The 27,523-nt window shown below is 48.9% G+C and overlaps 2 protein-coding genes across 2 annotated transcripts; one reads left to right on the top strand and one right to left on the bottom strand.

The window, feature by feature from the left end:
* Window positions 1–2,152: 2,152 nt before the first annotated feature.
* Window positions 2,153–6,259, top strand: ube2d2l (ubiquitin-conjugating enzyme E2D 2 (UBC4/5 homolog, yeast), like). Its single transcript, XM_086222407.1, has 7 exons — window positions 2,153–2,532; window positions 4,619–4,682; window positions 4,766–4,797; window positions 4,894–4,971; window positions 5,101–5,206; window positions 5,322–5,415; window positions 5,750–6,259. The coding sequence occupies exons 1-7, from the start codon at window positions 2,509–2,511 to the stop codon at window positions 5,793–5,795; spliced, it is 444 nt and encodes a 147-aa protein (XP_086078533.1). The 5' UTR covers window positions 2,153–2,508; the 3' UTR covers window positions 5,796–6,259.
* A 1,037-nt stretch (window positions 6,260–7,296) lies between these two features.
* Window positions 7,297–25,867, bottom strand: nfkb1 (nuclear factor of kappa light polypeptide gene enhancer in B-cells 1). The gene is made up of 24 exons (XM_086222401.1): window positions 25,525–25,867; window positions 24,246–24,289; window positions 23,671–23,752; window positions 21,960–22,000; window positions 21,410–21,508; window positions 18,267–18,418; window positions 18,016–18,179; window positions 17,363–17,521; window positions 17,012–17,116; window positions 16,060–16,151; window positions 15,501–15,639; window positions 15,106–15,264; window positions 14,920–15,021; window positions 14,649–14,789; window positions 13,940–14,081; window positions 13,702–13,816; window positions 13,359–13,560; window positions 13,090–13,259; window positions 12,912–13,014; window positions 12,512–12,636; window positions 11,006–11,075; window positions 9,244–9,407; window positions 8,996–9,119; window positions 7,297–8,911 (listed from the first exon to the last, which is right to left on the bottom strand). Exons 2-24 carry the CDS (start codon window positions 24,282–24,284, stop codon window positions 8,817–8,819), a joined length of 2,784 nt encoding a protein of 927 aa, XP_086078527.1. The 5' UTR covers window positions 24,285–24,289; window positions 25,525–25,867; the 3' UTR covers window positions 7,297–8,816.
* Between the last annotated feature and the right edge of the window lie 1,656 nt (window positions 25,868–27,523).

Raw genomic sequence — 27,523 nt, 5'->3', positions numbered from 1 at the left:
GTTGAGGTGGAAACCGGATGTGGATGTAGCGTGGTTTCTCATGGGAACAGGGTCGCGGGGGTGGAGCCCCCTCTGTCCCCCTGACATTGGGTGAGAGGCGGGGTTCACCCTGGACGGGTCACCAGCAGCAGTTAGGGGTTCAGAATCTTGCGCATGGACACATTTTTTCAACCTTTATTTACCCAGGAATGCAACATACAACAACTTCTTATTTACAAGTGTGATCTGAAGCAAAGAACAAAGGCTCTTTGAGAGGGGAGGGGCTGCTAAAAGGAAAAACAAGCTCATAGAAATTACAGAAGAACAAATAAATACATGACGATAAAACAGAGGGACGTGACAAGTAGGTTTTGCTTGAAGACAGTAAGCTGAAGGTGTTTGTAAAGTACTTGGACTTGGTCACCGGGGGAAGTGAGGATCGAACCAGCGACCCTTCGCTCACTAGTCAGCCACTCTACCTCCGAGGCATGCCGCCCCCCAGAACATAATCTGAACAGTCCAATGTTCCATCTCTCATAACAAATGTATGAGCTGCTGGTTTATCACACACAGTTCAGATAGATGTTGACTTCATTTTAAAATGTTACATTGATGTAAGATTGTTGGGTTAAATTAAGTCACATATCATGAGTACATAAAGGACTGAATGAATAAATCAAATTAGAACAGAAACAGGTCAGTTTTTGAAATTTTGTCAGTGACTGCTGATGCTGCTTTCCTTCAGTAATATAAAACGCACTTTAAATATGTTGGATCAAAAATAATTCATTACCTTTTCATAGTCTAGTCTGGCAGCAGAGTGAGGAAGCAAACCAAATGAGGAGATCGAGGAAACTAAACACTCCATCAACACAACAGTCGGACTTTTGCCTGACAACGTCGGAGCGTTGACTGGAGCTCCCAGAGCGATGGCTTTGAGAGCTCAGAGGACGACTCACCAGAGACAGAAGTCAGATCCGTCTCACAAAGATAAAGCTTGGGTCAGGTCGCATGTTTGGTTTTTACAAACTAGATAAAAGTGTCATCAAAGCAACTGAAGCAGAGACTGCTGCAGGGCTGCAGACAGGTTCAGAGGACACTCGCTGAATGAAGGTGAAGAATATCGTTCATCAAACAGTAGAGCAGCCTAAACCTGTTTCCTGGGATTATCGGGTGTTTTTGGGTCTTGCATCGTCAGACACGCTGGCCAGGGTGGATCCGGCCCGGACTTGTGCTCAGGTAGCATTCGCTCCTCCTCAGGGATTCCCTCTCCTCACTCAGAGAACATCCTCTGCTGCTTCTGACGTTCCCTTTTCTATGATATATATATATATTATATTCCCTTCATATAAATATATACACACATACATACGTATGTATGTATGTGTGTATATATTTATATACACACCTATATACATGTATATAGGTGTGTATATATTTATATACACACCTATATACATGTATATAGGTGTGTGTGTATGTATATATATATACATATATATGTATGTATATAATATATATATGTATATATATATACACACACATACACACACACACTTTCTGCTGTTGAAACACAAAGATTTCAGATTAAAATATGCAAACACATGAACACACACTCGTCGTCGAGTTTAATTTAAAGGTGAGAGTTTGTTTCTGTGTCAGGGCATCCATGAAGCTCCTGGTGACCTTCAGTGTTTGTTGTTCCGGTACTGAACGGAGGCTGCTAAACCATGGAGGGCTCCTCTGACCCCGGCCGTGTTCGTTAGCCTGAAGTTCCCAGATGTTCTAAAACCATCTCAAGCCGACAGCTCGTTTCACTTCCATGAGGACGCAACAACTTTAACTGTAATTCTGATCTTTCAATGGAAGCGGACACGTTTTTATTTTGCTTCAGTAAATGTAGACATCTCAGTGTTCATCTATGACATCCGGCCCTCTCGACCTGTACAAGGACCTGCCCCCCCCCCCCCCCCCCCCCCGGCCTGAACCTACAGGTGCCTGGTAACGCTTCAGATCATTAGCACCAGGACCCCCAAGAAGACCCCATTGTTCTAACAACGGCTGGACATTGGAAGACCCCTGATGTTGTAGCAGCCAGATTATCGCCACACATGGTCAGTGGCCGGGGCGTACATGCGCGGGGTGTAGATCTCCGGGGCGTACATCTGCTGCTCCCCCCAGCCCCCGCCGCCGCCGCTCCCGGTGCTCGTTGACAACTGCGGTGTGCAACGGAAGACATTTTGAGCCGCTGCGGTCGCTCCAGTTTGTGATCCGTGTGGCAGCCTGAAGTGTGGGCTGCTGAGCCGGGGAGCCTGCCTCCAGCCGAGCTGTAGTCGCTGGAAAACACCAGACTTCCGAGGACAGTCGTAGTTTTGCAGGTGTATGTGTAGCTTAGCAACTTAGCTCAGCGCCTCACAAGCAGCCACTCAAGCTAGCACAGTCCTAGATGCTAGTCAGTTAGCGTCACCTAGCTGGCCTGCCCTCCTCTTCCTCCTCGTCCTCGACCGCCGCTTCGTTCACGTTGACACAATGGCTTTAAAACGAATTTCCAAGGTAACGAATCTCCATTTTACGTCGATTCCTCACCCGAGTCTCAGTGAGTTGCTTTCAGTTTCGGGCTGGATGCTAACAGCCTCATAGCCGGCTACGCTGGTCTGCTCTGCCGGCTGCTGGCGATGACACATTCGACACAAAGTGTTAAATGTCGGTGCCTGGTTCCGTTTGGGGTCAGTTTAGAGGGAACCGCGGATGTTTGGGGCGGAGGAGTTTCCCTGAGTGGCCGATGACGGGGGTGTAATGGGACTGACGGCCTGGAACTGCGCTTAGATCAAACAATGGTTACTGATGTAGCTTCATGTTAGCTTTAGCTTCAGCTCCAGCTGCTCCAGGCCCTGGACATTAACCTGAAGTATCTGAGGATTGACGGTTCGTCGTCAGAGTGAGGAGGCGTTTATCAGACGATGGTTCTGCCCAGTTTGTCTGGCGGGTTAACCCTGTTATCGAATAAGTCACCGCCGGTTCTACCAGCCAGGCCGTTCAGGTGCGCTTTGACACGTCAAAACAACACTGACCGACGTGTGGATCCCTCCCTCCCGACTGCTGCCTCCCGGTACCACTGACCTGCCCTCCGGGTCCGGGTCAGTCCACAGCAGATGCAACAGGTCACTGGCACAGGCACCTGTCCAACACACACACATGTTTGTGTGTGTGTGCGTGTACAACCTCTTGAGCTAAACTTGGCTGATTTAACTAAATGAACCAGTATCTGCAGCTCCTGGTGACGTGTTGGTGATCGTGGGGCATCCGGAGAGGAGGAGAGTCCGTGACTCCATCGTTTCTCCAGCTCAAACGTCGTAATTCACATCCAACTTTTAGACAGTTCTTGTTGTCCTTGCTGCGTAAATGTTGTGTATTATTTCATGTTTACATGTGTGTTCTTTTACAGCTTCTGTGGCTGGGCTGTCACCAGCTGGGGGGGCGGGGGGCTCAGGTAGTGGGCCTGCATCTTCGGCCCTGGGCTCTGATGAGCTGCAGTTCTGTGTCCAGTGGGAGTTCCAGCAGGTGCTGCTGCTGTGAGCTCTTAATAATGACAACTTTGGCTACTCTTGTTGAGTTGAAGATGATTGGCCGAGCAGGTGAGGCTCTTCCCCTGGGGACCTCCCCCCCAGGTGTGTCTGACTTTATCCTGGAAACTGAAGGAGAGGAGGCAGAGGGATTTCCAGCCGTGGGCACATTTAGTGCAACATGACCTCATTTCCTCTGAGCGGATCAAAATCACCGGAGCGTTTTCGCCCGTGTCTGTGGTTTGTGCTCCGTCAGCTGCTTCAGCCGCGGTCAAGCGTCCGGGCTCCGGACGGGTCTGAAAGATGAGCCGAGCCTGTCAGTGGCATAGCGAGTCACTCTGCCAGCTTGGCTGCAGGGGGGCCTGCAAGCTGTCATACAAACCTCCCGTCCTATAAGCAGCCGTGCACCCCCCAACCCCAGCAGACGGTGGCTTTATCCTGATTCAGCCTTCTGACTTGTCCGTCCACGTGGTAAAAATAGAGCCGCTGCTTTACACGTGCGTGATGGCCCCTGATTCTCAGGGGGAGGGGCTTGAAGTTTGTGATTGAATTTTCCTGTCATTCATTTGGCTGAAAATTTGGGGAGAAGAAGGTTAAACTTCAACCTGGCGTCCAGGGTCGAGTGTCAGTAATCAGGCCTGATCGGATCAATGGGCCCTTGACTGGCCGCGGTGGGACCGAGGAGAACCGACGACACCGTACCAGTACTGATGCTGTGATTGGTTCTGCTCGTGGGTTCGGTTCTTTGTTGTTTGCCTTTTGATGCTGGTCAGTTTTCTTGAGCCTCCTTCACGGCACCAGTTCCCTCATGGCAGAGTAGGAAGAGCATGAATGTTGGGCTCTGTCCCTCTCTCTGTCCCTGTCTCTCTGTCCCTCCGTCTCCCTCTGTCCCTGTCTCTGTCCCTCTCTGTGTCTCTGTCCCTGTCTCTCTGTCCCTCTCTGTCTCTCTCTGTCCCTCTCTCTGTCTCTCTCTGTGTCCTGCTCTCTCTGTCTCTCATCCAGAATCGTAGTTTTGTTCACAGTTGTGATGTGAGTTTCTTTTTCCTCCCCCCTCCCTGTTGTTGTCTTGTCTCCAGGAACTCACTGATCTGTCCCGAGACCCCCCGGCCCAGTGCTCTGCCGGACCCGTCAACGAAGACAGTAAGACGACCACCATTAACTGTAAAAACATGATGCTGGTGTGTGTTGACGAGTCGACCCTGACGCTCCTGTCTGTGTTTCAGTGTTTCATTGGCAGGCGACTATAATGGGTCCGGTAAGTAGCAGCGTGACGAACTCAGCTAGAGACAACAATCAACAATCAATCAAAGCTGTCCCCGTCCATGTAACTGTGTCTCTTCTCCCACTGCAGCCCGATAGTCCTTACCAGGGCGGCGTGTTTTTCTTGACCATTCATTTTCCTACAGATTACCCCTTCAAACCACCCAAGGTCAGTAAACGCCTCCTCGCACCGTCACTCATGTCATTCAGTGTGAAGTCTGAACTCTGTCTGACAAACATGGAGACACGGTTCTTCTCTGAAGTTCTGGTGTGATGAGTCTGGGTTCTCTTCCTCCAGGTCGCCTTCACAACCAGAATTTATCATCCAAATATTAACAGTAATGGCAGCATCTGTTTGGATATACTGAGATCACAGTGGTCCCCCGCGTTAACCATCTCTAAAGGTGAGGCGCGCACACACACACACACACACACACACACACACACGTGCGCGCACTGGTGACGGTGGGCGACCGCCAGTGTGAAGACATTTAAGGTGTGTTGTGTTTGTGTCTGCAGTCCTTTTGTCCATTTGTTCTCTGTTATGCGACCCGAACCCTGACGACCCGCTAGTGCCAGAGATCGCCCGCATCTACAAAACAGACCCGGTTAGGTGAGTCCATGTCCTCACTTGGGCTGGTTCTGGTCCAAGATGACCCTCAGCAGCCAGCTAGCAATCATGCTGGATGATGCGAGGTTATAAAATAAAGATGGCCACCCAAGTTGAAAGGAAGTCCCAACATTAGCGGGTCAGCTGATCAACATCAGTCACATGGGGCCTTGCATGTGGTCATGTTTGCTGTAATTATTAGAAAACATAGAGTGTGTCAGTGAGTGACTGATGGCTGTCAATCACAGAAGGTTGTTGGAGACAGACGCACAAATAAGGACACGTTGATCATGTGATTTATCAAACATCTGCTGACGTCCGTGTTGTGTGTCTGCAGGTACAACAAGACAGCTCAGGACTGGACTCAGAAATACGCCATGTGATCCTCTTCTGCTGAAATAAACTCTTTATTCTCATTCGGCCACGCCCCTCTCATCGTCCAATAACGGCAGTTTTATTATTTGTCACCATCCTCAACGCTTTTAAAATTAATTTTCTCTGCTTCCCGACTGGAAACGAGCAAAGGGCTGAGGAGGCGGAGCTGCGAATGTGCCAACTGCACCCAGAACCACCCAGTGAGGTAGAGAGCGAGCGGACGGAGCGGCGCCGTTACTAAATAATATTTGAATGCATGTCAGCGATTGGTTCATGTGCTGCTCTTTTAAAGGAAACGCCGAGAGCTTTGGAAGGTTTTTGTTTGTTTTTAGACGAGAGCCGTTAGTTCATCCATCACCTCAACACTGTTCTCCTCTTTTTGCACTGAAGATGAAACTGAAAGCTCGACGGCTGATTGGTCAACTAATCGCTCTGTCATGTTTTTTTTCTCAATAAAGTTGAACAAAGTGCAGTTCAGTTGTAGCTTTTTTGTCTGTGACGGCAGCTTAAGCCACTGGGTCATTGTGTTACCTGGAACAGGAAGTGACCTCAGCAGCAGGTGAGGGCTTCCTCCCAACACTGAGCTGCTTTGTTGGCAGCAGGACCTGAACACCACTGACAGGCTTTTGCAGATGTTTTGAATGAATTCTACAAATTCAGCATGTTGACGTGTTCTTCAACATGTGATTATCCTACACGCTTGTTTCTACTGACCACATCTGTAAGTATCAGCTGATCATTTGTCAGCCCAGAGTCCCCTGTGGTGCCTCCCTGCACTCTACTGAAATGACAAACACAAAATCCATTCAATGCATTCGACCCTCAAAGTTCAGGTGTTTAGGGACCTTTGGGCTTCGAGGGTTTGGGAGTTTCCCTGTCGTTTTTGAGGGGTGTTGCAGAACGAGCCTGAGGTGGTGAAGATGCGGGTCTGAGGGTTCAGGATGACGTGGGCACCGGCAGAGTTTGGATGCCATCAGCAGATGTCACAGCTCCTGTGATTAAACTGAAGTTGGTGTTTTAATTTGGATCGATGTTGCAGCCCTAAATCCTTCACTGCCTCTCCGCCCGACAGACGGAGGCCTCGTAAGTCCGCTCGTTTATCGGTTTCATTCCTCAGCTTGCAGGCGGCGTCCTGAACATGAACCATGTGACTCATAACATCAGCATGTTTTGATTTTCCATTTTTAACTCATTTAAATCAAACTGAAGTTTGGAAGGCGTTTGGGAGGCTTTTGGAGCTGAAGGGGAGTCATACTACCCTTTGACCACTAGAGGTCACCAAGTTCAAATTACTTGACATTGATTTCCTTGGCAACAAACCAAGGTGCTGATTGGTTCCAGCTGACTGAATCTGTGAAAACGCTTAGATCTCCAGGTTCATTGGGAGAACATTTCTTTTTGTAAATAATTAACCAAGAAACCTATGTTTACTGCTAGTTACTGATCAATAACTAGCTGAAATGACTAGTTGTAGGTAACAAACATGAGCATCCCAGTCAAACATGTAGAAAACAACTTTATTTAAAAAAAATAACCCATTAAAAGCACACGTTGAACTGTACAGTGGCAGGCGAAGATATAAATAGTTCAGTTAGAGGTTTGGTTTATACTGACAGCTCAGGGCTTCCTTTCCCACAATGCCTTGTCGATGAGGTGAGCGGGAAGCTCCGCCCTTTGACCCTGCTCACACAAGTTCATCCAGGTTTCACACGAGATTAATGGCCCTCAACAGAAACATGACTTCCACCATGAACCCTTGAAGGACACGTTCAGTCTATCAACGCCGCCGGAGACCACAAACAGACCTCTGACAGTTCCACAGGTGTGAAGGGACACCTGGCTGAGCTCCTTCGGTAAATGTAGCAAACCGTGGTGAAGAGGAACCGATCAGATGACGTCTCACTTCCTGCAGCTCTGCCTCCTTGGCACACTGTCACACTTGTTTGTTCATATGAAAGAAACGATTCCAGCTGCGTTCATGAACCTTCCACACAGCCGCTTTTGATCACCACGGTAACCTGCTCCTGTACAGGCTGGGAGTGCATTACAAGCTCCGCCCACTGAACAATCATCTCATGGAGGATTGCTGACCTCTGGGGGAAGATGATGGGAGGGTCTCCCTTGCTGAATGCTGGCGATTGTGGGCGGAGGGAGTGATTGACAGGTGTCAGGCAGTGGGAGCAGATGTAGCCAGACAGAAGAATCCCAGACTCTCTCCAGGTATGAAGAGCGGCTGTAGCTGAGAATGATGCCAATATGTCTGATACACATCATCAACCTGCCCATTCACTGGCTCCGCCCCTTCTACATCAACATGCACACACACAAGTGAGGAAACGCCGCTTTCCAGGTACCATGCTGACTGTTCCACAGGTGAGTGTTGGACAGTCCTCTGGTACCTGGTAATCTTCACTCATGCTAAGGAAGTTAGCATGTCCTTGTTCACACCCTGACTGTCCCCCTGTGTGCTGCCCCCTTTTGGTGTGGAGGGGGAGACGCCTTCTGATTGGACCTTTAAAATGACTACGAACTCATCATCTCATTCATCGTTTGTCATCTCAACTACAGAAGGAAACGCAACACCCCACTGCCTGAGAACACCACTTCCTGTTGATCTTGTGACAGTCGTGAGTTCAGTAAGGAAATGTAAACATCACCTGATCCAACCAGACACTTAACACGTTGTGTTGTGCGTCGCTTTGGACGAAAGCGTCTGCTAAATGAGATGAAATTGTAGGACGTAGGTTACTGTATTAAGACAGAAAGAATCTGAGCGTGTCCTTCAGAGCGTCAACGCCGACATGATGTTTAGGGGGACACATGATGGAATGACAGTGGGAGGAGTCAAAAATATACATTTCAAGGTGAATAAATCAACCAGCTACATTCTGAGCGTCTTGCCGCTGGAGTTGAAAATCATTGTCGACATTTGATTTTAAAATAAAAATTCCACTTTGATGAGCCATTGAAAAGCTAAACAATTCAGAGCAGCATTGGCGCCGTCTGACGAGGACGCCACAATGCCATGGTTACGCTGTGGAGAGCTCCACCCCGCTGTCACACATTCCGCTATCCAACCGAACGTCCACCTTAAGATCATGCAACTGAGCGCACACACCATCACCTGTGGACATATACCGTTGTCATGGTGACACAGTTACCACACAGTCACAGACCTCTCAGTCTCCATGATGTCAGCTGTACTCACCTCTCATCTCGCTGGTCGTGTCATTGTCAGGGCGAAGCAGCGTCTCCTCCAGAATGCCAAGCGCCTTACACTCGCCAACCGACCTCAGAGCAGCCAAAAGATCTCGGACCGTCCCGCCAGACACCTGCAGCACGGAAAGGTCAGAGGTCACAATTTAACATCCAAGGCATGCTCATGCAGAAATACTTAGATCCCGTTATTATATCCATCCATCGTGTGTGTGTGTGTGTGTGTGTGTGTGTGTGTACCTCGTAGCTGTCCAGCAGTGTTTTGGCAGGGGAGGGGCTCAGTCTGAATGCCCGATTGAGGATTCCCAGACCCAGACTGTGAGCCAGGTTCTCCCAGCATCCTTCAGTCTCCAGAGCAAGACACATTGCCTGCCTTACCTGCACATTCAGACTTGCCAGGTTGCCTTACACACACACACACACACACACACAAAACAATCAAAACAATGCCTGGAGTGGAGGCGGGGCAAGATGTCCAGCAGAGGGCAGTGATAGGGTCTTCCCAGTACCAATCCTGCTCCCATTCACACCACGGCTTTACCAGCACATTCCCTGGAATGTCACTGAGTCTGCAGGTGGGACATTAATTCTGGCCCTCATTCACACACAAACCCTTCTAGTAAACCTTCTGTGAAAGGCTGCAGGTGTGAATGAGGCCCTCTGGACCCAGGAGCTTGCGTTCCTGTGCGCAGCTGAACAGGCACAGGCCTGGAAAGCATCTGGATTATACACTGGTTGTAGTCCTCGGAGGGGACGCTGGTGCTGTCCGTTTGCCGCTTCTCCAGTCGACCCAAAATAACATCTTTCAAAAGTTTTTAAGCAAAACTATATGCACCACTGAACAGCACCACAGAACAGTGGACGTTTCTGGATAGTTATCAGGTAGTTTTCGAGTCTAGTGGTGGCCTACCTGTTGCTGCTAGCACAACGCCTGCTCGGAGACTCCCTGTCTACTGTCGTCAAAAAAGTCTTCTCCTGGACTGCCTGGACTCAGCTTGTCCCTGCCATCCAGAAGTGCATCTAGACAGCCTGAAACCACCATTTGCCGCTGCAGAGTCGGAAGTTCCTGTAACCACTGTAGCATCCTGGCTACGCGGCTAAAAACAACCTGCATTTCTTCCTCGCTGCCGCGGCCAACACCACCACTATGTTGAGTTTGTGCGTCAACCAGCGGATGAATTTCAACAGTTTCTTCACTCCGCCGTGAACTGTGGTGATTTAACAAGTAGGACTTCTCCGCCGTCCACGTCACATCCACAGAAGTTCCCACAGAAAGTTTATCTACTCATAGACAAGTTCTACCTTCCCATCTCTCTGGTCAGCAACGCAAACTGTCGCTCCACACACGTGTCGTCAGAGCGCTCTCTCCAAGTGGATAAGTAGTTTGGACATCTCCATGGCAACACCCCTCAGTGAGCTGAATGGGAAACGAGGAGTAGACTCCAGTCTGCTACGGCCAGTGCAAAGACGTGTTCCATCATCAAGTAGAAAGCTGAACTGTTACAAATTATTATCCATTACAAAACCATATCAACCATATCCTGGATAAACATCTGGATTACGTGAGCATTCCAGAGACCTGGCGCCAACCAAAATACTTTTTCCTCTCTAAAGAAGTGTTGTCCCCAACTGTCTTCATCTGAATGCCTTGAATTTAAATGCAAGTCCCTTTCCTCTGTGCTGTTTCTCCTCATTGACCGGCCACCAAATCCAAAGTCTTCATTTACCACTGAGATGTCACAACGTCTCACAACTCTCCGCACACCCTCTGCCGATAAATTAATCATAGGTGATATGAACATCCCCTCCTGCCACCCTGCAGCTGCTTTTGTTCAACTACTGGACTGCTTTAATTTAAAACAACTTGTTGATGTCCCTCCACACACCAGGGGGACACCTTGGTCCTGGTCATTGCAAACTCTGCCTCTCTCACCAACCTGCAGGGGTATGACTGAGGTGTGTCTGACCACAAGGCCATTTGTATGGACTTGTCACACCTCACCTTGAGCAGGGACAGCAGTTCCATGAAGAGTCTTTGGTTCATACTCTTTACCGTTGAGAAGCTCCAAAACCTGACACACACACACACACACACACACACACACACACACACACACACACACACACACACACACACACACAGTGTTGCATGACTGTTTTTAGTGTTACAGTAATTACTGTAGAGTGAAACATAAAAATCATACTGTGATTATTTTTGACCAAAATTGGGATTTATGTGGACTATTTTCTTATTATTTTCACTCAACAAAATATCAAATTGATTTAGTTTTCATCAAAGATCCAGAGACTGACAGCTGGAGTAACAAAGTATGGAATGTGGTTTTTGATTAACTGCACAACTGTTATATATTTAGGAAATGTAAAGTTGAATAATTTATAATAATTTAAGGCGGCCCGGTGGAGCAGTGGTCCTCACGGTGGCCCCCAGCAAGAAGGTTGTGGGTGGAGAGAAGATGGATGGATGGAGGGAGGGAGGGAGGGACGAACTGATTAAAGGATGGATGGAAGATGGATGGATGGAAGATGGATGGATGGATGGAGGGATGGATGAACTGATTAAAGGATGGATGGATGATGGATGGATGGAAGATGGATGGATGGATGGAGGGATGGATGAACTGATTAAAGGATGGATGGATGATGGATGGATGGAAGATGGATGGATGGATGGAGGGATGGATGAACTGATTAAAGGATGGATGGATGATGGATGGATGGAAGATGGATGGATGGATGGAGGGAGGGACGAACTGATTAAAGGATGGATGGATGATGGATGGATGGATGGAGGGAGGGAGGGAGGGAGGGATGAACTGATTAAAGGATGGATGGATGATGGATGGATGGAAGATGGATGGATGGATGAACTGATTAAAGGATGGATGGATGATGGATGGATGGATGGATGGAGGGAGGGAGGGATGGATGAACTGATTAAAGGATGGATGGATGATGGATGGATGGAAGATGGATGGATGGATGGAGGGATGGATGAACTGATTAAAGGATGGATGGATGATGGATGGATGGAAGATGGATGGATGGATGGAAGATGGATGGATGGATGGAAGATGGATGGATGGATGATGGATGGATGGATGATGGATGGATGGATGGAAGATGGATGGATGGATGGAAGATGGATGGATGGATGAACTGATTAAAGGATGGATGGATGGATGGATGGATGAACTGATTAAAGGATGGATGGATGGATGGATGGATGAACTGATTAAAGGATGGATGGATGGATGGATGGATGAACTGATTAAAGGATGGATGGATGGATGGATGAACTGATTAAAGGATGGATGGATGGAAGTTCTCTGAGTCATAAATAGAACTGAGTTGACCATAAATATCAAAAGAGGCACTGATGTCATGAACATGTTGACTGATGTCATCATTTCCTATTGGTCTCAACATAGCATGTCAGGCTCTAATGCTAACTGCTATCAGAGGACAGCAAAGGGCAGCATGTACCAACCTGACTGGTGGCAGCCATGTTGAGTGGACTGGTTCCTGGGATGTAACCTTCACACTCATCCTCCTGCTCCTCCTCGTCCTCCCTGAAGAACAGAGGCTCGTAGTTCTCCTTGTGAGGGTTGGCCCCTGGAAACACGAACACAAGCGCTGGTGTGTAAACGTGTTCGTCACAGACCTCAATTTTACATAATTGACCATCATTTCACTGCAGCCGCCATTGATCTGCTGGAGGATTTTTTTTTTGACGAGAGAAAAAACTCCTGAAGTTATTTGAGCTTTATTTGTTTCAGGGACATCATTACTTTCATGAGCAGAGTGGCGCTTCCAGGCTAATGCTAAGCTAAGCTAAACTAAGCTAAGCTAAGATAAACACTATGTGGTTTTAGCTCCAGTGTGTGTACCTGCGGCCATCAGCAGTGCTGTTAGCTTGACAGAGCCCCGCCCTGCAGCAATGTGGAGGGGGGTGGAGCCATTGAAGGTACAGCAGTCAACTTTGGCGTAACCCTGACAACAGGAAGCATGAAGCTGTTTTCAGACCTGCACACTCACAGTTTGATCGGCTGACGTAGTGGCGTGTACCTCTAGCAGCAGGCAGCCGGCCAGCGACACGTTGTCACACTCGGTGGCGAGGTGGAGGGCCGTCCGTCCACTGCTGCGCTCCTGAGCCTCCACATTGGCCCCACCCTCCAGCAGCTCCCTGAGTGAAGATAGCTGATTGGCCAGAACTGCCAGGTGGATCGCACACAGACCTGTTACCATGGCAACATAAAAGATGATCAGACCAATCATTGGATTTCCATATGTGTGTACGTGCATGTGTGTGTCTGTGTGTGTGTGAGTGTGTGTACCAGCAGAGTTGCTCTCCTCCATCAGTCCTCTCAGGTCACCATTTTGAAGTAGATACTGGACCATCCCTCCACCCTCCTGCTGGGCTGCCAGGTGGAGCACAGTGTTGCCGTAACGATCCGTCAACGTGGGGTCGGCACCGGCCAACAGCAGCGCCAGCACTGCCTCCTTCTGCTGAGTGATCACTGCCAGGTGCAAAGGAGTCTGGGATACATGGTGGTGACAGAGAGATGAGCTATAACACATCCTCACAAGTCCTTCCCCACCTCCTCAGCTCCTGGTCTCCTTCCCCACTTCGTTGCCTCCTACCCTACTTTATCACCAGAGCACCTGCCATTTCTGTACCTGGTACAGGTGGTTCCTCATGTTGAGCACCTCTTCGCCAGGCAGAGCAGTGACCACCTGCGTCAGACTCCTCAGCGCCTCCTGCTGGCTGTGGAGGACCGCAAGATGGAGCCCACTAATAGAGGAGAACATGACAGACAGATAGGAAGCAGTCACTGCGCTGAAGAGACACGAGGAAGACTTCAGGTCAGAGGGGGTCAGGTGGAGGTCTGAGGGTGAAGGGGGGTCTAGTACTGACGTGTCTCCGTCCTCGTCCTGCGCCGTCATCAGGGGGCGCTGTAGAGCCAACAGGTACGCTGAGTCCCCTGTAATGGAGTACTGGAACAGCGTGTCCACCTGTCTGCTGGTCACCTGAAGCAGCAGCTGGTCCACATCACACACTGAAATACACACGCGCACAAACACAAACACAAACACACATGCACACACACAAACACGCATGTACACACACACGTTAATAGTCATTTCAAATGCGTGTCTGTGAGAGCAACGCCTCACACACACCAGTGGAAGCTCCTGTGTAGGTGAATGCTAAAACCCAACAACGCTGTGAAGTTCTGCTGACAGTGAAGGCGGTTCAAGGTGAACCCTGACCATGGTGGGTTCAGGCTCCGCCCCCAAGCCTCAGAGACACAAGGTTATTTTGAAAGTAACTGACTTAATTAATTTATTACTTTGGTAACAAATGTCGACATGAGCAGATCAGCATGTTTATGACTGTATTGATATTGTTTAATATCCAATCATCATATAATCAATCAATAAAGGTGAATGGCGAGTCTGCTGATGCAGCTCGTCCAACTTCAGCACAGCATTTTCTTTCCCCATGACGTGATGATCTATTTGAGCCCAGAACCTGAGGCTGGCTGGTCAGGGTCAGCTGATCAGTCCTGGCCCGCCCACACTGGACCGATGCCACACGAGGCCCGTTCCACTCTGGCTCTTACCTCTAGCACCTTCTGACTCCGCCCTGTCCCTGCTCCTCTTGGGATGCTCCGCCTCCTCAAGTCCTGGCCAGGCTGAACCACGAGGCATGGTCGCCGTCTCTGAGCCATCATCCTTATCACTGTGGTCATCACTGTCGTCTGCTGCGGCGTCGCAGGAGGGGTCAACACAACGATAACATGAGGTTTATTCTGAACATGTAGCTGCCTCCATGACCTCGAGGTGAGACGCGGGGTGGTGTAATCATACGTCCGCGTCTGTTCTCAGACTCACCAAGTTTGATTCCACCTCCTGCCAGAGCGGCCGAGTATCCCGCTGGGAAGCCGCCACCTCCTCCTCCTCCATAGTTGAAGGTGGGGAAGCTTGGGAAGTATCCTGGCAGACAAATCAAACTCACGATCTGATTTCCTGTTAGCAAGAATAGCAGATTGTGTCAATCTTGTCCAGAAAATGTGTTACCTCCTCCTCCTCCTCCTCCTCCTCCAGAGCCAGGACCCCCACCAGCAGCTGGACCGCCTCCTCCTCCTCGGTACAGACCTCCTCCGCCTCCTCCATGACCACTGAAGTCATGAAAGTTTGGTAACGTCTTCTGCCTCTTCCTCTGCACCTCCTCTTTATCTGAACACACACACACACACACACACACACACACACACACACACACACACAAAACATTTGGGCTAAATGCATAACAGCATGCTAACGTTTGGATGTTCAGCAGGTGTTAACATGAGTGCTAGCATGCTAAAACTAGTCTTAGAAATGTACAAGAGGAACTTTAATCAAAGCTTTTAGAACCTTTGAATCGTCTCAGGTACCTGTACCTGCCGTGTGGGCGGAACTAACTGACGCACCTATGATCTGAGGGTGGTAGGTGAATGGTTTGGGCTCGCTGGTTTCGTTGTCTGACTTCCTCTTTAGCTGAACCAGAACAGATGTCGGCTTCTGCAGGTTCTGGTCTCGATACTTTGGGGTCTTGAAGACGATCGCAAACTGAAGGCAGACAACATGTCACCATGGTAACACTAACAGACAACAGGCCTATTCAAGGTCATGACGCCATGTGGACAGGTGGGCGTGTCTGTCAGCAGGATGTTGTGAGTGAATCGTTCAGTTTGTGGAACTTAAACACTCCTTGACTCTTGTTCTGACTATCAGCTGGGAAAAGTCTGATTCTGTCGCCGTGGACGCTGTGAGAGAGCGAACAAAACGCACCACTGACTCATTCTCTGTCAAGAGAAAATTAGAAGGCATCCGAATTGATGGCTGCTCCGCCCTCCTGCCGCCAACTAGCACCGCTACCAACTTCATGCAGTAGCTACAGTCCCGGTACAGCTACTATCACTCGTACTGTTGTTGCCACTAGTGTGAGAAGCACACGCTGAGGCGTTAGCTCCGCCTCCAGTGACTCACCTGCCTGTGGACGTCTGTCGGGGAGAAATCACCCAGAGCCTCCCAGGTGAACCCTGAGTCATCTTCTTCATAGAAGCGAACCTGGATGTCGTCTGTTGAAACACACCCACACACACAAACCCCCCCCACACACACACACACCCCCACACATACAAACCCCCACACACACACCCACACCCACAAACCCCCCCACACACACACCCACACCCCCACACACACACACCCACACACACAAACCCCCACACACACACCCACACCCACAAACACACACACCCACACACATACACACACACACACACAAACACATACACGCACACACACACAAACACATACACCCACACAAGCTACTGTTATTAGGACATTCCATTGACTTCCAGTCACATGGAACACCTGACTCAGGCCCTAATCCTGGTCCTGGTCCTGTCCCTGGTCCTACCCTCAGTTCACACTGTCACTGTGACTCTAACAGGAACTCAGAAACCAGACTGTACTGCATCAGGAGGGTCTTTGGTCCTCAATGAGGACTGGAGGTCCTGCTAGGGTCGATGTTTCGACCAGGAAAGAGCCGGTCCAGACACTTTTTCCTTGATGAAGGGAACAAGGAAACACGTTCCCACACTGTGACAGTAAACCCTTAAAACCTTGAAAAATACAGACGTTAACTTTGATAAACCATAATAAACCCCAGGACGCCAGCATGGACAGTCAAGCGCTTCTACGGAATCCAAACTTCATTATCTGTTACACGCCCTGTACTTGTGATGTCATCGTGGTGTAATGAGCATGACAGTGACATTCAACTCGATGCGAAGTGAACAGTCATTTAATTTGCCGAGGACTCCTGGGAGATCCTTGGGGGCCCCTGGGTGACCCCCTGGACTGAGGTTTCCTTGGTGTCTGCAGCTTCTAAAATCTAACGGGTGGGTTTTTGTTTTTCTGGTGGTTGTCTCACCTTTCTGGACTTTGTCACAGAGCAAGTAGACCTCCTCGCCGCCCGTCACGCAGCCGGCTGTCCGATCCATCCTGACGATCTTCAGGTTGGAGGCATTGGGAGCTTCTGAGGACACAAACAGACAGAGGAACTCAAAGTGTGAAGGGACAGAACAATAATGAGCACCACGCCTGAGCAAAGCCACAGGCTGAACTCAGATGGCGACACCGGTGGCAACTCGCGGTCACGCCAGTTCGGCAGGTCGACGTGTCATCTTACACTTCACGTCATTTCTGTGTGAGTCCTATTTCTAGTTTATCCTCGTTTTTGGCTGGTAAATGAAGCCGGTGACATTTTTTTGTTCAGACTCACTGCTGTCATAGATCGGCTCCGACACCACCGGGTCCAGCCGTCGGGAGAACCCTCCGTCGCTGTCGGGGAGGAAGGCCGTGAACATGAGCCGGACCACACTCAGGTCCATTTCTTTAGCCTGAAGAGACGCGGTGCTGCTGATCACGCCGCGCTGGTGGTCTGCAGACAGAAACCCACAGACCTGTTAGTCTCATCCAGAGAACCAGCTAAATTAGTCTGAAGAACTCGGGTTCAGCAGCAGCCGGTTCTGACCCGGAGATAATGAACGTGCTCACTTCTGATTCTTTATGAATGGACCGCCATCGCGGGAGCACTGGAGAATCTCAGTATTTATGTCCCACAGCAGCCAAAGACAAAGTGAGGCACATTTGTGCACCTGTCTGTCGTCACAGGTAGCAGAAACGTGGGATTATGAACTTAGAGAAGAGTGAGGAGGTGTGAACGAACACAGGACAGAAACACCAGCAGGCTGAAGCCCTCAGTCCAGCGAGCGACTCTGAGGCTCAGTTCAAATGAAATCTTGCTTTCTTCTTCATTTGTTTTTCCAGGCCTGGGAGTTGTTCTTCTTTCATTTCAGACTTTTCCAGGTTTTTCATAAGCATAGGAACCCTGCAATACGTCTCCTGAACTCTCAAACCCGTCTGTGACCTCACCGCTGAGGTCTCGGGGGACTCGGACCTCCCCCCGCAGCGCGTCGATCTCTGGGTGGATGGCGACGCCACAGTTGTGTCCCATCCTGAAGGCCTCCAGCATCCTCTCCTCCAGAGTCTTCGCCACATTCTTCTTGGTCACGTGGAGGATCCCCAGGTTTGGAAAACTGACGACAGAACACACAGACACACACCCGTGAGTCTCGGACTGACTGTCTGTGTGTGGGGGTTGTGGCGGTGGGGGTGGTACTGACCTGATGTCTGAGTCTTTGGGCAGCAAGTCGACGATGCAGATTCCCTTGTCGCACTGTTTCCCCACCAGACTGTGAGCGTGAAGCTGGGGGAGGGGCGTTGACGCCGTCACCAGCTGGACCACCAGCCGAGCCGGACCCTGGTAGTTGCAGATCTGAAACACACGCGCCACCAATGCTCAGCATCTCAGAGACACGCTGTGAGTCGTCACACTGTTGCCAGACACGCGCAGGGTTTCGGGGGGGCGCAGTAGAACTGTTGCTCCTTCAGAGGAGTCAACTGAGGTGATTTGGGCACCTGATTGGGACCCATGCTGACGGAGGAGTTCCGGTGGGTCCCCCCTAACAGGAGAACCCGGGGCTGACCCAGAACACAGGATTACCCAGTGCACTAGTTTTGGAAGGCCTCGGCCCACGAGCGCTCCTGGAGGGCCCTGGACTCTCCCCCACAGGGGAACGTTGCAGAAGCAGCGAGCGGTTCTGAGGGCCGCAGCTCCTCACGCTGATCAGTTAGACTTCACATCCAGGAAGTCAGACACCATCAGAAGGTTCTTCCTGTTTCTGCAGGTTTTCATTCATCTGCAGGAACTTTGCAACAGCCGGCAGTAAATATACATGAGCCCACTTCCTCTTCCTGCTTCTCTCGACCAATCGAACGCTCCGACAAATGAAATCAGTTCTAGACACAGCCAGTGATGGTTTCCTGTCTTGACGACCATCACAGGAAATGCCAGCGGTGTAGTGAGACATCAGAGTTGAAGAGTCAGTGAGACAAAGGATGGCTGGTGGGTTTATGATCTGGGTCTGCTTCCAGCCTCCCACACGCATGTCCACGCTGACAAAGACAGAAACAAATCCATCAGATTCTCTGATGTGGTGGTTCAGATGGAAGCGGCAGCTACGAGACTCGCGCCTACCAAGACCCTCTGATCGCTGCTTAACGCACAGACATTAAAAATGAAAACATGATTTGACTTTTATATCAAATGTCAAACATGAACTCGCCATCTGTTCTGTTTGTAGTCATCATGACATCAGAGGAGCAGAGATAGCAACTAACTGGCCGAAAGACCGACAGACCTGGGATCAGAGTGAAGAGGGACAGAACCGGACGGGACAGCTGCTTGTGCTTTCACAATAAAAACTCATCTGAACAGTTTCCACATCCAGAGCTGACACACACACACACACACACACACACACACACACGCACACACACACACACACACACACACACACACACACACACACACACACACACGCACGCTATGTGGCATGTGGGGTTAAGCGTGTGTCAGTATCCGTGGCCGAGCAGGAGCCGCCAAGCTTTCATCTCAATGCTTTTGCTGTTGCTGACACAAATGCACTTCCTTGTAATTACTCAGAGGTGTAGAGGAGGAAATTCCCGACAGACACTGAACACATCACCTGGGCTTCAGCGTGCATGTGTGAATGACACGCGTGAATTACATACATACAGAGTCAGAGTCTGTGTTCAATAAGAGAAACGTGTGCAACAGACGTTAGCTAGCTACATCCAGGTCATGAGACGTTGTTTAAAAAAACTGACAGAGAAACAAGTGGTCCACCCAGCACCCAGGAACATGAATACACAGACATCATGGTTCCACTGATTCACGCGTTCACACACATTTTCTCAAAGTCAATTTCAGACATGGAAATTCACACCCAGCAAAACAAATGACGTGGTACAAATGTTCAAGTCAGGTGACCAATCAGAGTGACGCCAGGATGGAGGAGGATTTCTTGTAAGTCATGAAGGATATAGTGAGAGTCAAAGCAGACAGATCCAGTCTAACAGATCCCAGGCTGGTCCCCCCAGGAAATCCACCTTGAAAACCTCACGTTTCCTGCTGAATCTTTGAGAAGACCAAGATCCTCCTCCTCCTCCTCACTGGTCGGACCAGAACTGGAGGGGTTTTCCAGTCTGCAGCCTCAACATGCAACACATCCATCTCACGCCAGACTTCCTCCTTTGTTGTGATGACATCACACAAACGTTTGGTCTCAACACGCCACTCAAATCCTTGCATGAGCCAAAGAGCATCACGCCACAGATCATCGTCTCCTCTGAACATTACAGAGCTCAAACAGCTCAAGTTCACCTTCTTGGCTTCTTTTCAGAGGACATTTTTTCAGGAAAGTTCCTGAAACAAAAGAACCCAGAGAGACCAGAACCGATCCCGCTACTGCCAGCGTGTGGCGGCTGTGACACGCCTCTAAACCCATCTCTGAGACGTGACTGGAGTCGGTGGGCAGAGACGAACGAGAGGCTGCAGGAATCTGGGGATTTCCAGTTTCCTGGTCTGCTCGAAACACGTGGGAGTCAAAGTAACATGAACAACATGACAGTTATGATGGTCTACATGTGACTGCAGGGGAACGTGCCGCCACCGCCGCCGCCGCCTTTGATGTGGGCCAAAGACGGTTGTGACTCCTTCTACCCAGGAGTTTATTAAGGTTGATGATTGCTGGGTTGTTACAGTGACAGCGTCAGGAAGCAGCTGAGCTACCTGAACGCCACAGTAAGAGAAATGCCACACAAATCTTCCGCCTCAGCGCCACGCCAACCTGGCGAGGACGACCAGCGGCATCATGCTTGGGTCAGTTTGAAGATTCTGAGCTCAGAATCTCATTCAGGTGGTCACGACCAGGTTTGTACGCTGGTGGCGAGCACAGCCGCCTGGCCACCATTCCTCCTCCCTCATACAGAGAGCATTCCACACGTCATTGACGGTTGTTAAAGAAAGAGTGGTCAAACCTGTCAGTGACGCCTGCCTCCCTCGCCACTCCTCCCAGGTGGTGAGCCCTGAATGAGGATCTCTCTTACAAGAAATCAATCCAACAAAGAAATATTGATTGTTCATTCAGTAAAATTCACTAGAAATCTGCAGCTCAGTTTTTAAAGGTCAAGACCTTCGCTGGTGGAAAGTGACCTCGCCCAGCGTCTTCGCCCGGCAACAAGCAACCTCCGCCCAGACTTTAGTTTTTAGTTCAACCTGTTTTAAGAAGCAGACTGACCCGGTTTCCAGAGCGAGAAGAGGAGGGCGTCACCGACTCTCTCTGCTCCCATCATCACTTCCTGGGCTTCGTAATGAAGAATACAGGAAGACAGGAAGTCTTACCTTGACGGTGGGGTAGGTTTTCCTGTTCTTCTCACTGGAGGCTCCTGGCAGGCCGCCATGAGACGGACCTTCACAGCCGTACCTGAACCTGAAGCCACGCTGGACACACACACACACACACACACACACACACACAGATGAACAGAACTGTCCACAACCACATGACTCATCATCAATCCTAACATGGCTGCTGCAAGTGCCCGCCCACCACAGTTGTTGATAGTTTGATAGGCGGAGCCAATCTGATGACATTTGACAATCAGATATTTTAGTGAACTTAAGACTTAACGAGCAGTCGTCAACTCCAATCATCCTATTTGAGGCTGAGCTATAATTCCACCTGGCAGGTGATCGGACACCTCAGCATTCCCACATCAGGAAGCACAAACACGTCAACATGTCTGCCACGGAGTCAAAATGTGTTCAGGAGATGTGGTGATGACAGCAGAAATCCCACCAGGTGATGAACAAGAGCCCCCCCCACCTGGACCCCTGCACAATGACTCATCCTGGTGTCTGAGACCAGACCCTCAGGTCAGGTGAGATTTACCTGCTTTGGCTGCTCCAGGATCTGCAGGAACGGCCCGTCCACTGAAACCACACACACACACACACACACACACACACACACACACACACACGCTATGGTCAACTACTGGACATGCAGAGCAATAATAACATCTACCTCCATAAGTCTTCTCTCTAACTTGTCAGTCAGGGGGATGTGAAGTCACGTCAAGCTTCTGTTTCCTAAAACGCCACGGCGCTGATGAGAAGCTGGAGGTCATCAGGGACCGCTCCCAACTTCCAGCTGGTTCCCCCTGCTGCTAGTTGTTGTGCCAAGCTAGGCTAGGCTAGGCTAGGCTAGGCTAATGCTGCATAAAGTAGAATATCTGAGTTTCATGTCAGAACCCCCCGCCCCCTGAAGGCTTTATGTGGTGTTACTCTTCCTCCCCCACCTGCAGACGTGTTGCTGCGCCTTCATAGGCTCATCGGTGTCATAAATAAAGCCACTTTTATACATTTCTGCCTGGGGTGTGATGTTACTCTCACTTCCGAGGTCAAGTGAAGCATAACTTGATCCCAGAGCTGAGCCGGGGTCAGTGGCTGCTCTCACTGGATGGTTTCACCAGGCGGTGCCTGCTGCTGACATGTGACCCGCCTGAGTTTCTCTCCTCCAGTGACGAATCAGCCATGAACTCATGACTTCATCTCAAACCTCCATCTTTAGTTGAGAGGGGAAGTGAGAGAGAGAGAGAGAGAGAGAGAGAGAGCGAGAGAGCGAAAGAGAGCGAGAGCGAAAGAGAGCGAGAGAGACCACACCACTGCCCCATGGACACCATCACGTCATGAAACTCTTCATCTCAACTGCCTTTCACACACACCAGCAGTTTCAGGTGCAGAGCAGGAAAGTTCTTGTCCACTGAGCTGCTGCAGCTGGTTTCTGCCAGACGACTAGTGAGGAGGAAGTGCTGAGGGCTGCACGTTTCCTCCTTCACTTCTTAAATCACACGCATTTATAGATCGACAGAAGTTCCAAAAAAGCGTGATTGCTGCTACACTTCGGTCTGTGACGTGTTGCAGAGCGGCTGAACCGGGAGCGCAGACCTCTGCCAAAGCTAAATCACCAGATTCCCATCGATGACAAAATCAACTGATTGTTCAACCTCAGTTCTTTCTCCCGTCCACAACTGTTTAAGTTCTCCTGCTAATTAATGCCTGTGATCACATGACCTTCACCCTTCCTCCAACAAGGGAACAACATGTCTTCGTATTGTGGGTCAATACCTCCTCAAATAAACAAGATCTTACGATGATTCTCTGTCCCCTGGAACTCCAGGGGCCCGACTAACACCTGGAAAACAATGTTTCAGGTCAGCAGATTCCTGTGTAAATAAACCAGACAGCAAACAGACCGAGACGCAACCACGAGCACATTGGCTGGTCCCACTTCAGTCCATCCTCAAACTGAACTGATGTTGTCTATTGATGATTAATACCACACATGAGCAGCTCAAACATCATGTTGCCATGGAAACACTTAGCTGCTCTTTCTCTTGCTGCATCATGTACCTAAACACGCCACTGCTGTCCAGAAGGAGAGTCACATGACTGTCCTGCACGTGACAGAGCTGCAACTGCACAGTCGATCTGAAGCTCAGACACAGCTTCGATCCTGCAGCTGCCACCCACCTGCAGCTGCCACCCACCTGCAGCTGCCACCCACCTGCAGCTGCCACCCACCTGCAGCTGCCACCCACCTGCCCGCAGAGACGTTGTCTGAGACATGACAGGATAATGTGTCAACTCCCACGTTGGATCCATCATGAGAGTGTCAAGAATCTGGGAAGACAAACAGGAAGTCAGAACATTGATGGCGTGACACTGACCGCTAACCCCTCAGACACACACACGTGCTAACACATTAGCTGAGCACCCATTTTAGGTGAAATATGCATTACAAACATGACAGGGAGACTAGCTAAGCCCCTCCCATTCATGCAGATGCATCATGGGAGGAAAAGTGGGAGTTTCACACGTAAAAATCAGAAGATGCTGAAGGAGAGATTGATGATGTAGGTCATACACACACACACACACACACACACACACACACACACACACACACTCACACTACATGTACAGTGCACTGGAACGTCGGCCTTCCTGAAGCCGCTGAGAGTTGAGAGGTTAACACCAAACGTCATCAACTGTCTGTCCATGTGTCAATCATCCATGACATCACCCCCAGGAGCGCCAGCACTGTTGCTCCCTCCCATTGTTCAAATTCTACATCTGTGAGAGACAGAAGACGATGAGCTGGTGATCAACTGACCTGGTTGGATGGGTGGAGGTAGTGGTCGTCTCCAGCCATGGTGTCTGCAAAGGTCAACAGCAGAGGTCAACAGCAAGTCTCCATGACCGCACAGTGACCTTAGGGACTCGTTCACTGGTGCTGGTCAACTTCTCTTATGCGTCTCTTCTTTGAGGGACGATGGATAATTGGAAGGCAAAGGTCCAGACGGACGCATCGTCCAGGCTCTACCAGCCGAGTCGACCAGTCAAGGTGCCAATTGTGCAAAATGATCAAAGACTTTTAAATTCCTGAGACATTTTCCTGACTTCATTGACACAAACATGCCAGAGGTCCACATGTTGGCACCCACATCAGGCAGCGCGCAGGTGCGTGTACCTGAGACAGGACACCAGCTGTGGGTCAGGTGGACGCTGATTACCTCCTGTGAGTTACTGACGACACTGGAATGTTGCGAGACCTGCCAGTGTTTTACAAATAAAGCTGGATTGAATAAATACGTCAGGAGCAGCCACAGCAGGAGCTGTGTATCCGTGGAATGAGCGGCAACAGCGCGCCTGTTAGGCGCTTATTTTGTTGTTTGTCAACAACCGGACACTTGTTGCTGTTTTGCCCCGCGCGCTCCCGATCCGCCTCCTCACGAACGCGCCCGTCTGGACCGGGCCGGCCGGCTCGCCCGAGCCAGCAGAACCACGCTGACTCTGTCGTTGCAGCATAGAAGAGCGTGTTGGCTGGCAGCCGCCGTGAGGCTGCTCGTCCCTGCTAGCCGCGCAGCTAACGTTAGCTCCGGCGGTTCCGTGTCGAGGCAACACGGAACTCCGCTCAGATTTTGCAGGTTTTCCGCTCCGTGGGCTCGTACCGAGACGTTAGTCAGTAGAAACCCTCCCGTGTTTCTGCGTGAGGCGGATATACCGGACGAATCACTTGTCAATATTGAACGTTCCCCCAAACAGTTTGGACGAGGCGACCGACGGGGAACGGGAACAGAGGAGAGGAGAGGGGATGGGAGGTGGGGGTGCAAAATTCCGATACGTCGCTCAGACTGAGACCTCTTACTGGGTCGAATGTTGCCGATGTGTCGAGGAGCTCCTACAGACACGACAGCGATCCTCGCTGTTGATGTTTGACGTCATTAGTTTGACCCACCGGAACGTAAAGGTCAAGTGTCCATGTTTCAAGTGCAGTTCTGTACCGCGTCTCCTAGCTAAGCAGCTAATGAGGAAGTGAGCTACAACAGAACGGTATGAGAGCCGCAGCTACCGGGTCACGGTCACGCTGCCCGGTACCACCGTGCTGTTACCTGGTTAGCCGGGGAACGTCTGAGTTCTTCAGCATCAACTTGGAGCAACAGTCGGTCTTCAGTTCGGCTGACTTCTGATCCCCAGCATCTCGCCTCGCCGACGCTCGAATGACGGATCCATTCACATTCAACCTAACCGGAGAGCGTCATGACGCGTCACCACCGCGTCATTACCGTTAACGACTCCAACGGTCCCTAATTCCACAGAAAAAACTGATATTAGACGAAGTCCCGGAGACAGGTGACAGCGGGCCGTTCCTTCCTCGTGGAAATTCCCTCTGACGTAGAGGAGGAAAAGAAGAAGAAGAAGAAGACCTCCCACTCTCTCCTCCATCCCAGTGTTGGATTGGTGAGCAGAGTCTGCGACTGCGGTTCGAGAAGGTTCTCAGCGCTCATGAACACAAGAACATGCAGGCGTGGAGGCAGATGGGACTGGGAGGACTGGAATAAACCAGCAAAACTAGATAAACATTTACATTACTACTATAAACATCTGCATTACTACGAAAAAACATCTGCATTACTACGATAAACATCTGCATTACTATGATAAACATCTGCATTACTACTATAAACATCTGCATTACTACGATAAACATCTGCATTACTATGATAAACATCTGCATTACTACGAAAAAACATCTGCATTACTACGATAAACATCTGCATTACTACGATAAACATCTGCATTACTACGATAAACATCTGCATTACTACTATAAACATCTGCATTACTATGATAAACATCTGCATTACTACGATAAACATCTGCATTACTACTATAAACATCTGCATTACTATGATAAACATCTGCATTACTACTATAAACATCTGCATTACTACTATAAACATCTGCATTACAACGATAAACATCTACATAACTACTATAAACATTTATACAACAACTACTATAAACTTTTAAACAACTACAATAAACATCTTCATTACTACTATAAACATTTATACTACTACTATAAACATTTATACAACAACTACTATAAACTTTTATACAACTACAATAAACATCTTCATTACTACTATGAACATTTACATAACTACTATAAACATTTATACAACAACTACTATAAACTTTTAAACAACTACAATAAACATCTTCATTACTACTATAAACATTTATACTACTACTATAAACATTTATACAACAACTACTATAAACTTTTATACAACTACAATAAACATCTTCATTACTACTATGAACATTTACATTACTACTATAAACATTTATACAACAACTACTATAAACTTTTATACAACTACAATAAACATCTTCATTACTACTATAAACATTTATACAACTACTATAAACTTTTATACACAACTACAATAAACACCAACACAACTACTATAAACATTTACATAACTACTATAAACATTTATACAACTACGATAAATATTTACACAACTACTATAAACTTTTATACACAACTACGATAAACATCTATACACAACTACGATAAATATTTACACAACTACGATAAATATTTACACAACTAGTATAAACTTTTATTCACAACTACGATAAATGTTTATACACAACTACGATAAATATTTACACAACTACGATAAATATTTACACAACTAGTATAAACTTTTATTCACAACTACGATAAATGTTTATACACAACTACGATAAATATTTACACAACTACGATAAATATTTACACAACTAGTATAAACTTTTATTCACAACTTCTATAAACAGCAACACAACTTCTATAAATATTAGTGACTTTGTCATTTAGAAAACTTGCGGTTGAGAGTGAATCATCGTCTCCTTTTAAACGGTCTTTGGTGGAGTTCTGCCCCCTACTGGTCACACAGCAGCACCACAGCTCCCGCTTGAAACTTTTCTCCTCTTCAATCAACTTTTGTTCATTTCATTTAACAAACAATTTTATAACATGTATATTATATATAATATTATTTTATATTGACCAGATTAAAAAGCTCAAAGATCCTGGAAAATGCGAGGCGGCTC

The sequence above is a fragment of the Aulostomus chinensis genome, chromosome 13 (genome assembly GCF_037954235.1).
Source record: "Aulostomus chinensis isolate RoL2024-O1b breed Wild chromosome 13, RoL_Achi_v1.0, whole genome shotgun sequence".
Taxonomy (NCBI): Eukaryota; Metazoa; Chordata; class Actinopteri; order Syngnathiformes; family Aulostomidae; genus Aulostomus; species Aulostomus chinensis.
The sequence above is the reverse complement of the archived record's forward strand: the minus strand, read 5'-3'. Positions and strand labels throughout refer to the sequence as shown.